The 14,973-nt window shown below is 63.0% G+C and overlaps 1 protein-coding gene across 4 annotated transcripts; it reads left to right on the top strand.

Moving 5' to 3' along the window:
- Positions 1 to 65: 65 nt before the first annotated feature.
- WDR5 (WD repeat domain 5) lies at positions 66 to 14,829 on the top strand. Of its 4 annotated transcripts, XM_086324183.1 has the most exons (16): positions 66 to 166; positions 837 to 912; positions 2,947 to 3,094; positions 3,276 to 3,435; positions 4,094 to 4,202; positions 4,365 to 4,438; positions 4,782 to 4,871; positions 5,009 to 5,098; positions 5,228 to 5,311; positions 8,814 to 8,869; positions 10,379 to 10,425; positions 12,180 to 12,255; positions 12,726 to 12,759; positions 12,997 to 13,071; positions 13,468 to 13,555; positions 14,423 to 14,829. In XM_086324183.1, exons 4-16 carry the CDS (start codon positions 3,355 to 3,357, stop codon positions 14,521 to 14,523), a joined length of 1,005 nt encoding a protein of 334 aa, XP_086180309.1. In that variant the 5' UTR covers positions 66 to 166; positions 837 to 912; positions 2,947 to 3,094; positions 3,276 to 3,354; the 3' UTR covers positions 14,524 to 14,829. The 4 variants fall into 4 exon arrangements, with proteins under 4 accessions (XP_086180309.1, XP_086180308.1, XP_086180311.1 ...); XM_086324182.1 differs by lacking the exon at positions 2,947 to 3,094; XM_086324184.1 differs by lacking the exons at positions 66 to 166; positions 837 to 912 and adding an exon at positions 1,044 to 1,646.
- The last annotated feature ends 144 nt before the right edge of the window (positions 14,830 to 14,973 follow it).

The raw sequence follows: 14,973 nt of genomic DNA, 5'->3' as shown, positions 1-14,973 counted from the left end.
AGGCCGGCTTTGTGCGTTTGCCCCGCCCCGTCCGCCTCCGCCCCCCGCGCCCGCGCACGCGCACTGCCGCCCAGCCGCCTAGTCAAGCTCGGCCCGGCTCCCGCCCAGGCGGCGGCCGACGCGACGCCCGGAGCGCCCACCTCAGTCCCCTCACCGCCCCGGGCAGGTAAGCGGGGGCCGCCGGGCCGGCGGGCACGTCCCGGGGGGCGCGGGGCCGGCCGGACGCCGGCGCCCCCCGCGCCCCCGGCCGCCGCACGTGTTCCGGCGGCCCGGGCCCGGCCCGGGTCCAGCCCCGCCGGGCCTCGCAGCGCGGACGCCCCGCGCCGGCCGCCTCGTCTCTGGGCGCCCGCGCCGCGCGCCTTCTGCCTGCCGGACGCCGGGCCCCCGGCGGCCCTTTGCCCTGACGCGAGCCCGCCGCGAACGGGCCCGCCCGGACCGCCGGACCCTGGGGGCCTCCCCGCCCTCAGCGGTCAGGTGACGAGCCCCCGGCCCCGGGACTACGGCCCCCAGCGCAGCCGAGCGCGGCGCCCCCTTTGCTTCCAGAGAGAGAGAGAGACCCCCGACCCACTGGGCCAGCCCGCGCCTGGGTGCCCTCAGCCGCAGAGACGCCCCCACCTCAGCCTGCCGCCCTCCCGGCCCCTGCCCAAGGCAGCCGGGCTCCCTGCTCCCCGGAGGGCCCGGGGCTCCGGGGATCGCGGGGCTGCCCGCGGCCACGGACAGCGCACCGCGCTCCCGCAGTGGAGCCTCAGACCCCTTGCAGCCTGGCCTGCGAGAGCTGTTCTGGGGGTGTGGAAGATGCTGCCCGGAGCCCGCTCACCCAGTTTCTTCCCGCCCAGGTTCCCTGTCGACGCTGGCGGGTCTTGAGCGAGACACTGCCTCCGAGCTTGGCGAGGCTCCATAGGAGGCAGAGAGGTAAGCTGGCGCGTCTGAGAACCCGGGTGGAGTGCCGGGAGCGGGGGGTCCCAGACTCTTCGGCGGCTCGAGGCCCCTCTCTCTTCCCACGGGCGGGGGCCCAGTCTCTGGGGCGGAGCCCCGAGCGTTTTGCGTTTTACCGGTTGACCAAGAGCACTCCCCACCCCCCAAGTCAGTTGGCTCAGCCTTGGGTGGCCAGGCTCACCTGGGTGCCAAGAGGGGTCTGTCGCTATTGCTCTGGAGGCTGGCTCCGCATGTGAAGAGTCAGGCGATCGTATTTGCAAGAGCTGGGCTGGATTTCCGCGCTGATGTTTTGTGCAGTTAATGATTTGCTGGTGGAAAGGTAGGGCAAGGGTTGATCTGGGAGGAGTCGGGCACCTTCTCTGTGAGACCCCCTGTGTATCCCTGCTGCTCACCTGAGGGCAGCAGGTTTGCAGGAGTCGAGCCTCACCTCACCTGGTGCTCTTGGCTTTTATGCTAACAGGAGCTACTCAGGCCTCAGAGGTGCCGTCCCGTCCCGAACGGAGCCTCTTCTGTTCCCACTTGCGTTGGGCGTGGACACGCCTCGGGCTTCCCCTCTGTCAGCCCTAGCTGTGGTCTGGCTCCCTGAGGGGCCGGCTTCTGTGAAACAGACCCTCCAGCTCTGGGCCTTGGCTCCTCTGCCCACCCAGTGTGCCGCCCACCCAGGGGAAGGCAGCGCTTGGGTCCATTGGCGGGGCCCGGTTGCACCAAAGGTATTCACTGAGTAGCCAGCGCTTCCTGAGCCGCAGCTTTGTGCCTGCACCTTGCCCCCGGGCAGGTTTGCCAACCAGCCCCTGGCCTCCCCCGCTCCATTCTGGGTGCCCCCTCTCCGTCCCTAGGCCACGACCCTCACAGCAGGTGGCCGGCCGGGTGCTCTGCACTGCCGTGTTGCGAGATGTTCCTCTCCCCTCCTCCTGGAGGAGACCGGGGATGTGCTCTTTTGGATGGCTTCCATCCATTCCGCCTCGGTGTGACTGCAGTTTTCAGTGCCGAGCTAGAACTTAGAGTGTGTAAACTCCTTGGCTCACGGTGGTGCCAGCTTCTGGACTTGGATGGCCCGAGATGCTTGTGGGATGTCTCGGTGGCTCTGCTCTGGAATAATGCCTTCCCTTGTTTTCAGAGTCACCTGGCTTCTGTGCTATGTATCCCAGTGACGGCATGTCCTCCTGTGATAGGGGAAGCCAGGCTCTTGCCACGCGGTGTTCCCCAGGTTCCCGTTTGCATGCTGCAGTCTCTCCATCCTCTGCAGCGAGCTGGCTTGCAAGGTGTCCGGGCGTGCTTCAGGCGAAGGCTTCTAGGAAGGCCGGGCGGTGGGGACTCCACGGCAGGGCCAGCTCCGGGCTGTGCTTTCTGGCTGCCTGGTCGATGCCTCACCGGGGACAGAGAGCCTCTCGCTGTTAGCATTCTTCAAGGGGCCATGTGTCTGCAGCCTGCACTCGGCAGCCCTGGAGCCGGGACGAGGGCCACGGGGGTGCGCTCCTGCTGTCGGCCCTGTTGCGTCGCTGGGGTGCTGTTGGGGGCTTGCATGCATTCCTGCAGCTCAGCTCCTGTCACTTGGCATGTTTGTTTCCTGATCAAGAGATCCTTGGTTACTTTTATTATCATTAATACACTTGTTTATTTTTAGTACTGCCGAGTCTTGCTGCATGAGCTTTCTCTTGTGGCAGAGCACGGCCCTAGGGTGCTTCAGGGGTTGGCCTCAGTAGCTGCCGCACATGCTCTCAGTCGTTGCGGTTCCCGGGCTCTAGAGCAGGCCCAGCAGTTGTGGTGCTCGGGCTTTGTCGTTCCACGGCACGTGGGATCTTCCCAGACCAGGGATCGAACCCGTGACTCCTGCATTGGCAGACGGATTCTTTACCACTGAGCTACTAGGGAAGCCCTGATTTAAGTGTATCAGGGGATCTTTGAAGAGAATTGCCTTTTGTCTGCCTGGACTTTGCTGTGTTTCTGCAGACGTGTGGGTAACAAAGCAGGAAACGCCGCTGAAGGTGGGTCCTGGGCTCTGATCCACAGGTGGGGCGAGAGCAGCGGTGTCTGAAAAGGACTAGCGAGGTGCGGGTGGAGCAGACCCCTGCCTGGACCAGCGCTCGCTGCAGGCTCAGGAAGGCCATTGCTGTGTGTTCTCTTTCCTGGACACTAACTGTTTTAATATATTTTATTTGTAAGTTTATTTATTTTTGGCTGGACCATGCGGCACATGGGGTCTTTGTTCCCCTATCAGGGATTAAACCCGTGGCCCCAGCCGTGGAAAAGCAGACTCTTAACTACGGCGCTCTGGGCGGGTCCCTGGAGGGCACCATCTTTGCAGCATGGTTTGTGTGTCGGCCCGTCCCCTGCTGCAGGCCTGGACCAGCAGACGCCCTCCCACAGCGCGTCCTCCACTTGGGGCTGTGACCTCTCTGCCCGGGGTGCTGCAGAGCCATGGCGACCGAGGAGAAGAAGCCGGAGACGGAGGCCGCCCGAGCACAGCCCACCCCGTCATCCTCGGCCACACAGAGCAAGGTGCGTCCCCGGGGGCCCCAGGGAACGGCCAGGGCACGGAGGACGCGAGACGCTCGGAAATGGTATTTCAAGTGCGTAAGCCTGTTCTCCCTCCCCACTGAAACAGTGCCGGCTTTCACTCCAAACCACATCCCCAGCCAGTGCTTTTATGGGCCGTGTTGGGGATGCCCCCCTGTCACCTGGGGAGGGGGCTTTGTCAACCCTTGGTCTTGATCGTAAGAGTCTCTGTGGGACTCAGACAACGTCTCTTGTTAAGCTCCCCAACTCTGGTCCCACCCTTCCCTGTGGAGGTAGCCCGCAGGCAACAGGCAGGTCTGCCCAGGGGCACAGGATTCAGGGGAGCTTGCGGGGGGCGGACCTTGGCACGGGTTGGGGGCTGCTGAAGCAGGGCTGGCGCTGCTGGGGCTCCCAGCTGCACGGTGGGGGGCAGGTGCTTCCGGGAGGGGTCCCCGTGTTTCTAGTCTGGATGGTAGAGTACGGGAGAAGCAGGACTGGTGTGCAAAGTCCGGGCTCAGGGTTAGGCACGTGTGTTCAGCCGGATGAGGGCTCTCGGAGGTGCTGTCCAGAGCTTGACCTTACACCTTGGGCATCACGTCCAGACTGGCGATCAGTGGGCAGTGGGGTAACTGTTTGCTGACCAGTGCTCTCTCTTTAACAGCCCACACCGGTGAAACCAAACTATGCTCTTAAATTCACCCTGGCCGGCCACACGAAAGCTGTGTCCTCTGTGAAGTTCAGCCCCAACGGGGAGTGGCTGGCGAGTTCGTGTAGGTGCCCCCGCCCTGTGACTGCTGGTTGAGACTCTGCAGAGACGGGCCGGGGCGGGGGAGCCTGGTGACAGGTGCTGAGGACGCGGCTCCTTGGGTGCGGCTGTGGGCAGCCCAGATGTTGACTGGAGGCCTTGACTGCCTTTCCTCCCTTTCTTTCAGCTGCAGATAAACTCATTAAGATTTGGGGAGCATATGATGGGAAATTTGAGAAAACCATCTCTGGTCACAAGCTGGTAGGTGTCCGCCCTGCCCCGACTGAAGCTCTGCTGGGCGTGGGGGGCCCAACTCCCAGGCCTGTCAGGTTAGGGTTGGAGCCCCCCGCTCGGGCCTTCTCCCCAGTTTTTTAGGTGGTGATTTGCCTCCCAGCTTTGACGTCCTCAGGTGTGTCTGTGCCAGGCTGTAGGCCTGGCAGAGCCCCAGGGAACAGGCTTCTGGGCCTGGCCTGTGTGTCCATCTGTGCGGTCCTCCCGAGCTGAGGGCATGATGTCCGGTTACCTTCAGTTGGACGTTGGGGGTCTGACTCTGGCTGGCTGGTCCCGTTTAGTCAAAGCAATGACCGTGTGTCTCCTCCCGCAGGGCATATCCGACGTGGCCTGGTCGTCAGATTCTAACCTCCTTGTTTCTGCCTCAGATGACAAAACCCTGAAGATCTGGGACGTGAGCTCGGTAAGCTCCAGGAGCGGTGCGGCTGCTGAGCGGCTGTGTGTCGTCAGGCGCTTTACCGCTGTTGCGAGTTGGGTGAGGCGGGGTCACCCTGACACCGATATTTGGGGAAATAATCCCCAGGAACGATGTTATTTCAGGGAAAGTGTCTGAAAACCCTGAAGGGACACAGCAATTACGTCTTTTGCTGTAACTTCAACCCCCAGTCCAACCTCATTGTCTCAGGCTCCGTAAGTGTGTGGCTCCCCTGGGCAGGGGTGGTGGGGCTCCCAGGCTGCTCGCTGAGGGGCTCGGGGCTGGGGGGCTGTCCCCTCTGTTCCCCCCAGCAGAACCACCGTCACCTGTCCCTTTGCCTTCAGTTTGACGAGAGCGTGCGCATATGGGATGTGAAGACAGGGAAGTGCCTCAAGACCTTGCCGGCCCACTCAGATCCCGTCTCGGCCGTGAGTCCCGCCGCCACCCCAGCGGCAGAGGCCGTGCTCGGGGACCTGTGCCCGGGGGGTGGGGGGGTCTCACGGGGCAGGCAGGGAGCCGGGTCTGCAGGGGCTGAGCTGCGCAGGTGTGACCACTGGTGCGGGGAGTGTGGCACGGAGGTGACTGTAGTGGGTAGAGCATCCCGGGGTCGTGGTGGCCAGTTGTGGGGAGACGGGGGGAAGGTATCCTCCCTGCGTGGTCCACAGTGACTGTTCTGGGCACCCACGTGTGCGGGGTGAGTGTGCAAGTGTTAAACTACCCACGTGTCATAAACTGCCCAATGTACGAATTAGGCAAAGTGTCTCTTTGTCAATGAAGAGCCAGAAATGGTTTTTTAGCCAAGTTTACCTTTTGAAAAGTAGAAGGAGTCATGTATAAACAGGTTGTCTGTTGTTACGGAATGGTTGGTCCTTTTCAGGTTCTGAAGTCCTGTAGGTGAGCGATTTTAAGTGTTCTAAGCCATGGACGGCCTTTGTCCTGCTGATGCCGTGCTCAGGCATCTTGACCTTTTGGGGACACGTAATGAGCTAGTTATCGTCACTGTGCTTATTTAACTTAACGTGCAGTGTGCATCATGAGAAACTCGGGGCTGGATGAAGCACAAGCTGGAATCAAGATTGCCGGGAGAAATATCAGTAACCTCAGATATGCAGATGACACCAAACCTTATGGCAAAAAATGAAGAAGAACTAAAGAGCCTCTTGATGAAAGTGAAAGAGGAGAGTGAAAAAGTTGGCTTAAAACTCGGCATTCAGAAAACTAAGATCATGGCATCCAGTCCCATCACTTCCTGGCAAACAGATGGGGAAACAGTGGAAACAGTGACAGACTTTATTTTTGGAGGGCTCCCCAGCCATGAAATTAAAAGACGCTTGGTCCTTGGAAGAAAAACTGTGACCAACTTAGACAGCATATTAAAGAGCAGAGACATGACTTTTCCAACAAAGGTCCGTCTAGTCAAGGCTATAGTTTTTCCAGTAGTCATGTATGGATGTGAGAGTTGGACTATAAAAGAAAGCTGAGTGCCAAAGAATTGATGCTTTTGAACTGTGGTGTTGGAGAAGACTCTTGAGAGTCCCTTGGACTGCAAGGAGATCCAACCAGTCCATCCTAAAGGAAATCAGTCCTGAATATTCATTGGAAGGACTGATGCTGAGGCTGAAACTCCAATACTTTGGCCACCTGATGCAAAGAGCTGACTCATTGGAAAAGACCCTGATGCTGGAAAAGATTGAAGGCGGGAGGAGAAGGGCATGACAGAGGATGAGATGGTTGGATGGCCTCACCGACTCAATGGACATGAGTTCGAGCAAGGTCCAGGAGTTGGTGATGGATAGAGAGGCCTGGCGTGCTGCGGTCCATGGGGTCACAGAGTCGGACACAACTGAGCAACTGAACTGGATGAGCTGTTTGAAGCTGCCTGGCATGGTGCTGGCCCTCGGGCTTGGCCCTGCTGGCCCCGTGTCGTGACCCGTGCCTGGGGCTAAGGAGGTGCCCGCTGCAGTTTTAACTACGTGTTCTCCAGTGCACCCCTGCTCTGCTCCAGCTCTGCCCGCTGGGGTGAGGGTCTGGGGCTCCTTCCATCTCTGTGCCTGCTGGTGGCCAACACTTTGTGCTGGTCCTCCCGATGGGCGCTGACTGGCGGCTCTCACTCCATGGAGAGGGGTGCGGCCCAGGTCGGCACGCTCATGCCGCGGCGCCCGTGGGTGGGTGTTGGCAGAGCCCGGGCCTGCATGCCGCTTGGTGTGTGGCCCACACTGTGGCTGTCATGCCCTCACCCAGCACTGGTGCAGAGGGGCACCTCGCTGCGTTTGCTGGCTGTGCCCTCTGAACGTGGGCAGGAGCAGGGCGCAGCGCCGTGCGGGCTTTGGGCCCGCTCAGCATCACCTGCAAGGGGTTTCCATCAGATCACAGTTGACAGGTTCAAAGTGTGGAGTGTGATGAGCTCAGGTGCTGCGAGTTTGAAGGTCGGTTTGGGAGGCTGAGGAGCTCGTGGGGGGAGCCGGGCGGGGCCAGCGACCAGGGCTCCTCAGGGGCTACGTCGTCCACACGGAGGCCCCCAGCCACCCGGGGCAGCGTCCCGACTGAGGTGTGAGGGAGTGTGAGACAGCGAGCCTCTCAGGTTTCCAGGACTCCGTGCACCGAAAGGGAGAGTCAGGTGCCGCTGGTGGTTTCTAACCCTGGTGTGTGCCGAAGTGTGTCAGATGCAGGCGTGTGTGTACTCAGCCGCTTCAGTCATGTCTGACTCTGCACCCCCACGGACTGTAGCCCCCAGGCTCCTCTGTCTTTGGGATTCTCCAGGCGAGAACGCTGGCGTGGGCTGCCATGTCCTCCTCCAGGGGACACTGGGTGAAATGAAATACCTTGGGCTCGTTTCACCTGTTACTGCCCTGCGCAGCGGCTGAGAGGCGGAAGGGGCGCACGTGGCCCCGTCACGGGCCCTGGGCCGTGTGGACGGCGGTTCTCCCAGCTGTGGTCCCAGACCGGCCTCCGCCGGGAGCGTGGGAGAGACGCAGGCTCTCGGGGCCCTCGCACAGGGCAGGCACCACGTGCGGCAGCAAGCATGGTGTTTCCCCCGGGGTCACGTGTTATGAAACGGCTTGTCCTGCCCAGGACTCGAACTTCTGACGTGGATTGCTCTTGCCGCTCAAGCAAAGAGTCAGTCAGAAAAAAGAAAGAGGACAAACCAAAGACCCACCAGTCGGGAGTCGGGGCTGGTCCGGTGGCTCTTGCTTATCAGCTGTGTCTCACCTGTCCCCGTTGTGGGCAGGGTCAGGCATTCAGGTGGAGTCTCTGTGTGGAGACAGCACAGCCTGCCTCCCACCTGGGGCTCCACCTCTCCCCAGACGCGCGGTTTGGAGTAGCCTGGGTCGTGCTCCCGCCTAGTCTGGAAAGCTCACGCTGGCTCGCGCATCCCAGGGGTCGGTGTCTGGGCACTCGGAGCAGCGATCTGGGTGTCTTGTGGTTCTGGGGGGTGCTCGGCGGGCAGGGGTGCGCCCATGAGTGACACTTGCGAGTGTCTGAATAGGTAGGCGTCTCTCCTGACTTTTCCCTCTGGATAGAGGCCGTGGTCAGTCACGTCTGTGTCCACAGACAGGCTCCAGCCAGCTGGGCTCTCCCCGCGGAGCAGGGCGTCTGGGTTGGCCGTTTGTCGTTTTCCTGGGGCGTTTTTTTTTTTTTTCACGGGGCGTTTTGTAGTCCACGATTGAAAGACCCCAGACGCTTCAGGGTTGGTTTTCCTTGTGTGGTTCAGTGTCCGTCATGAAACAGACTTGCTTGAGACGCCAGGTGAGAACGATCACTTCATCCCTGTTGCTTGTGCGTCTCCGTTAGAGGCTCAGGAAGCCGGGGGAGTTCAGAGCTGCTCCGTGTGTGTGTCTGTTGTGGGGTTGGAGTGCGGGAGCCGGTGTTGATGATCATGTCTGTGTTGACCTCAGAGCGAGTCTCCCCCTCCCTCTCCTTCATCCTCAGGTTCACTTTAACCGAGACGGATCCCTGATAGTTTCCAGTAGTTACGATGGTCTCTGGTAAGTAACAGTCTCACTTGGCTGAACCAGCGAGCATTTAAAGGCCTTCCCTTGCACCGTTTGTGCCTCGGCATCCGGCGGGGTCTGTGAGGCAGGTGGGGTCGGGGAGGCGCAGCTGTCCCAGACGTGGCTCCTTGTGGGCCCTGGAGGGTGGGCGTCCTAAGCTTGTGGCCCCGGTAAGGGGCGTGGTGGAGGAAAGGTGTGCCAACATGCGCATCCTCGAGTGCCCTGTTGGGGACGTCAGGGTCCTGAGCAGGTGCTGAGAGCCCAGGTCCGTCCCAGGGGGTGTGTCGGGGAGGGGAGGTGGGGCACTGTCTCGAGAGCATGCTGTCTGAGGTCAGGCCTGTGGCCTTGACACTTGGAGTGGAAGTGTTGTCTGGACGCTGTGAGACGTGTGGGGAGCTGTAGGGAGAATGTTTTAAGCTGACCTCAGCACGTAGAGTGCGGAGCGTCAGGAGGTGTCTGGGAGTGCAGAGTGGTGTCACAGCAGTCACTGGCCAGACCCAGGGCCCACAGGGGACCTCCAGCTACGAGGGAGAAAGCAGCCTTAGAAATTTGTCCACGTTTAGTGCCAATAACAGAGAAGCTAGAGTAACGAAAGTGATGTGCGCAAGACACCGCGGCAGCACCGGAGCGCGCGGCGAGCGCTGCCGTGCCGTTCGGCCTGGCTGCGCCCCGCAGGAGAAGCTGTCACGTGTGGGTCAAAGCCCTCTGCCCTCTGACCGCTTGTTTTCAAGAAACACACCTGAAACAGGGCGTGTCGGTCCAGGCTCGGGAGAGAAGGGTGGGTAGGTGGGCCGGGCAGAGATGGGGCCTCGGCCAGGGGCTGAGCCGGGGTGAGCAGGTGGAGCTGCAGGAGACCAAGGGGGTCAGGACCGGCTGGGGCTGTGCCAGGCCTGGCCACGCGGGACCCGGTGTGTGTGAGCACGCTCAGCCGGCGGCGGCTCTGCAGTAGGGCTCCCGGGGCGCGGCAGGGCTGACCGTGCTGCAGGCCATGTGTCTGCTGCGTGTGAGGAGTCGCGTGTGCCTGTGGACAGTCCGCGTGTCCCCGTTTCCTTCATCACTCAGTGCAACTTGGGATTTCCAGCTAACGTGATGAGAAGGTCATTGCGTGAGAAGTGGATCGAGGCTGATCTCTAGGTCATGGGGTGTCGTGCTGGCAGAAACCGCACACGCACCGAGGCTGGACTGGCGTGACGCCTGCATGTCCAGCCGGGGAGTGTCGGCTCTTAGAACAGGCTCTCTTGTCCCTGAACCAGAGGCCATCCAGACAAGTGCCATGATAACACTGTTTGTGTGAGAAGCGCTGCCCCCGGGGCTGCATGCTTGGCGTGCCGGTGCCTGGAGAGCCTGTGGGGTGGCAGGTCGGGCCGGTGGCCATGGGTGCGGAGCGGGCCGGCCATGCCCTCCTCCGCTGTCTCCCGTGGCGCTGAGAGAGTGTGCGAGTGAGCGAGGCGTCAGATGGGAAGTGGCCGGGCCCGTGCTCACCGCTCTGCTGTTGCTTTGCAGCCGCATCTGGGACACCGCCTCGGGCCAGTGCCTGAAGACGCTCATCGGTGAGTGGGGCGGCCTGTGGCCGCGCCCTGCGCAGACACCCTCTCTCCCACAGGGGCTCCTCCTCTGCTGCCGTCCCTCCTCCCCCTCTCCTTCCTGCTCAGCTCTGCCGTCCAGCCTGGCTGGGGCCCTCAGTGAGCCCTGTCTGCTGGGGCTGGGGGCTCCGGGGTCTCTGCAGACAGTGTGGGGCTCTGCCGGAGTGGGCTGGCACCGTGGGAAGGCAGCGTGCTCTGTGTGGCCAGAGGCGCCGCCGGGCAGGGTGTGTGTCTGGCCAGACGGTGGCTGAGGGGCCCCCAGGGCCTCGGGCCTAGGAGGCTGATGGGGGCGGGGAGGGTTTACTGTCAGGGAGGCCGATCTCTGAGTCCCGATGGAAGGCCTCTGCTGTGTCGGGTGAGTTGGCAGGCTCCATGGGCCAGGCTTGCCTCCTGCCCTGGGCTGTCATGGGAGCAGGCGTGGCTCTGAGGGTCTGCTCCAGCCACCATCACAGGAGTCTGCAGGCCAGGTGGGTGGCTTCAACAGCAGAAACCTGTGCCCATGTCTGGAGGCTGGAATCCACGGTCAGGGCATGGGCAGGGCTTGCTCCACCTGGGCCCTCTCTTTGGCCTTCCCCGCGAGCCCTCTGTGGGTGTCCTCACCTCCTCCTGCAGGTCACAGGACACTGGTCAGATCGGCTTGGCCCCCGCGGCCTGCCCAGCTGCCTCATCTGACGTAACCTGCCTCTGAGGCGCGGTCTGCGTGGCCAGGCTTAGGCCAGGAGGGCGGGGCGGGTCCCCGGTGGCCTTTGAGGCTTTCTCACTCTGCACGCTCTGACTGAGACGTTGCCCCGTGTGTCCTGTGGCACCGTCCCCCGGGTCTGGGCGCCCCCACTAGTGCTGTGTCCTCGTGCCCGTGGCTGAGTGAGGGCTCCTAGCTGAGTTCGTGGCCGCCCCATGGCTGGGCGGGAGCCGAGGCCCGAGATTACAAGCAGCTGCAGCTGCATCCCGTCCCGTCTGACTTCGGCTCTGGGGCGTCACGCCCTTAGGCCGTCCTCGGAGGAGCCTGTCCCAGCTGCGGGGCGGCTCTCACACGCCCCCCATGTGCCTTTCCAGCGTCCGCCCAGCAGAGGGAGCAGCAGCCCCCCGCGTGCGGGGTGCAGGCCTGGGGCCCCCGAGGTGGTAATGGGCGGGCTGCCCCGGTGCTCGGGACCCAGGGCCACGCGGCCCCTCACCAGGGTGCACTCGGGCTCCTCCCCAGGCGGGGGCGGCACGGTCACCAGGCCACATGCCTCCCAGGCCGGCCCTGCTCAGCCAGCAGCTCCGCCCCGCCTCCCCAGGGCCCCCGGGCGCGCTGCACCCCGAGTGTCAGGAGCGGGGGTGTGGGCATGGCATTGCTAGGTGGTTTCCAGAGAGAACCTGTGCTGACGCAGTGAAACCTTCAGGAGAACGGCCGCCACGATTCAGCAGGCCGGCCGTGTCCTCAGGGCAGCTGGGTTGGGCAAGGCCCGTGCGAGATGGCTACCCCGAGGCTTTCTCTGTGCCTTGACTGGAAGCGGCCCAGGGGCGGCTGAAGACCCGGCCTCCTGAGGCCGAGTGGCCACAGGGCCTTTGTTCTTGAAGCTCTCCTGCCCGGGGGTCACGGGGTGGAGCGGCTCTCACGCTGGCATGAGTGGTGGGTGGTGGCAGCGTGGGCACGTGTGGCGGTGACCTCACTGGGCAGTGGTGGGGGAGCGCCCCTGGCAGTCAGGGCCCCCCGGCAGCCATGTCTGTGCTCCACACAGATGACGACAACCCCCCCGTGTCCTTCGTGAAGTTCTCTCCGAACGGCAAGTACATCCTGGCCGCCACCTTGGACAAGTAAGCGCTGCCGTGCCCACCCGGGGTGGTTGTGTGGCCAGGCCCCAGCCCGAGACCGGCCCTCCCTGCTGGGGCCATGGCGGAGGCCCATCTGTGCAGCCAGGGCTCAGATCCTCGGCTCTGTGGTCACTGGGGACCCTCCTGTCCGAGGGGTGGTGGGCACTGCTCCTGCTCCCACTGGGCACTCTGCTTCTCCCTGGCAAGCTGCGGGCAGGTGTCACCGGCCGTCAGCTGCCCTCCTGGGGGTTTTTGGGGCTCGGCCTCCTGTTCACGGAGGGCTGCCCGCAGGTGGGCTCTCAGGGTCCACCCCGGAAGGAAGAAGGACCGTAGCTGACACCTGTGCTGGACGGGCTTCCCCCGCCCTTACTGGTGTGCCTGGGTGTCCCATGGTCCGCTCGGGTGTCCTCAGCCCCGGCCGCTTCACGGGGCCCCTGCCCACCATGTGCTGACCCGGCCCCTCTGCCTTGCAGCACGCTGAAGCTCTGGGACTACAGCAAAGGCAAGGTGGGTGACGGGAGCAAGGGTCCCCGGGGCTCCTGAGGGTCCTGGGCTGTGGCCGCAGGGCACAAAGTGCGACTTTGTGGAGTTGGTTTGGTGCAAATGTCCCCACGATGCGGGTTAAACTCGGCCTGGGTGGGCTGTGGGTGGGGCTCACGGTGCTCACAGAGCCGTCCAGTCGTGGCTGGGGGCCACTGGTGGTGCAGGGCGGCCCTGACTGAGCGGCGGCCATGGCTGTTTCAGTGCCTGAAGACGTACACGGGCCACAAGAATGAGAAGTACTGCATATTCGCCAACTTCTCCGTCACCGGTGGGAAGGTGAGTCGTCTGCCCCCCGCGGCTCCCCGGCCCCTCCTGCAGGCGGGCCCGGTCCTCACCCACACAACAGGCGGGAGCTTTCTGAATGTTACTGGTATGAAGACTGCCTCTGCAGACTGCTGGTTTGGGGACATCCTGCTCCCTCTGCCTGGGCCCCCTGGCACCCTCCCGACCCTCAGGCTTAGGCAGGAGCCTTGTGATGAGCAGCTGGGCCGTGACTGATGGCCAGCGTCCCAGAAGCCGCCCCGAGGCGAGCGGCAGGCGGTGGGACGGCATCTGGACGGGGTAGTTTGGGGGCTGCATGCCCTGCCAGGGCCGTGGGCGCAGACCGTGGTCCAGCCGCACGGGCGCCTGACCGGGCTCTGTCCCCGCGCCCCTGCCCCGTGCTGTACCCAGTGGATCGTGTCGGGCTCGGAGGACAACCTGGTCTACATCTGGAACCTGCAGACCAAGGAGATCGTGCAGAAGCTTCAGGGCCACACAGGTGAGCGAGCCGTGTGCTGCCACCGTCACTTCCCAGCTGCTCTGGGAGCCCCTCCTCGTCTGCAGGTGCCAGGGTGGTGCCTCCCGATTCAGGGCTGTCGGGGGATGGTCTGACGCCTCCCCTTGCAGGGCTGCGGGGGGACGGTCTGGCCCCAGCTTTAACCACTCATTCCCAGCAGCTGGCTGCCCAGCTCTGAAGTCCCTGTGGCCCGTGGCCTCCCGGGAGTGGCTGGGGCCCATGTGGAGGTGGTGCCGTCGACGCGGGCTCCTCCCGGGCCCCTGCTCCATGCTCCTCTCCCCAGCGCTCAGGGGCCAGCAGTGTAGAGCCCTTAGCTGCCCAGGGCAACACCCTCTCCCTAAGAACTCAAGTTCCCCGGGAGCAAGGCCTGCCTCTACCCTCCACCTTTGGCCTCCACTGTCAGCTTGCGGCTTCTGCTGCGTGGCCGGGACGCTCAAAGGCTCACTTGAAGTCGCCCCAGCCAGAGGGAAAATGCTGGGGCTCCGTTTCCTGAAAATCTATAAACGCACTGAGTTGCCTGATGCCGGGGCCAGCTCACAACGGGATCTGCTGTGCCCGCCCTGGATGAACTTGCAGAGCCAGCCCCACAGGGCATCAGGGCCCACGCTGGGGTGGGGGGCAGTGCAGCTCTGGTCCAGGTCGGGGGTGCGACCTCCGCGCTGTGAGCTTGACGGCAGCCCTGGCACACCCCTGGCCCGTGGGGCACCCCTTGCCTCTCCAGGGTCTGGGCGGGGCCCCCTGCTGTCCTCCCACCCTGAACCCCGGCTCTGTGTGCTGAGCGCGGGGTGGGCAGCCCCGTGCAGAGGGCCGGGCCCAAGGGGGGAACCAACGTCGACCATCTGTTTGCAGACGTCGTCATCTCGACGGCGTGCCACCCGACGGAGAACATCATCGCCTCGGCCGCCCTGGAGAACGACAAGACCATCAAGCTCTGGAAGAGCGACTGCTAGGCCCGAGGTGCCGGGCGCTGCCGGGAAGTCCACCCGGACTCGTGGGAGCGCAGCTCTTGGAGGGGCTCCCGGTCCAAGCCCGGGGACCTGTGGGGCTTGGCCCTGAGCTGCCTCTGAAGAAACTTGGCTGGGGCGTGTCTCCCACTTGAGGGTCTGGAGGTTGCTGGTGACGTTTCTGCCAATCCCTTTCTCACCGTCCAGGGGAGAGTTCCTAGTCTGTGTTGTGTTCAGAGTCCACAGAAATATTGTGTTCAGAGTCCACAGAGATTTTTAATTTTTTATTACAAAAAGGTGAAGTTCAATTTATCACGAGTTGTGTTTTTTTCCGGTAACTATTCTGTACCATTTTTGCGATTTTATCACCCAGCGCCAGCGCTGTGCCACTGCCACCACGGGTTCTGGCTGCCAGCCTTGGAGGCTGTCCCTTGCGTGTGTTCAGTGACGCTCTGG

Source organism: Bos grunniens, chromosome 11 (genome assembly GCF_055505025.1).
Source record: "Bos grunniens cultivar Pamir isolate PY7600 chromosome 11, Bosgru_T2T1.0, whole genome shotgun sequence".
NCBI lineage: Eukaryota > Metazoa > Chordata > Mammalia > Artiodactyla > Bovidae > Bos > Bos grunniens.
This window is presented reverse-complemented; position numbering and strand designations above follow the sequence as displayed.

Bases quoted from the DNA above. Each gene is read 5' to 3' on its own strand.
- WDR5 (XM_086324182.1), top strand. From the start codon at position 3,355: ATGGCGACCGAGGAGAAGAAGCCGGAGACGGAGGCCGCCCGAGCACAG. The intron at 3,436-4,093 runs GTGCGTCCCCGG...TCTCTTTAACAG, and splicing joins CCTCGGCCACACAGAGCAAG to CCCACACCGGTGAAACCAAA. The intron at 10,426-12,179 runs GTGAGTGGGGCG...TGCTCCACACAG, and splicing joins GTGCCTGAAGACGCTCATCG to ATGACGACAACCCCCCCGTG.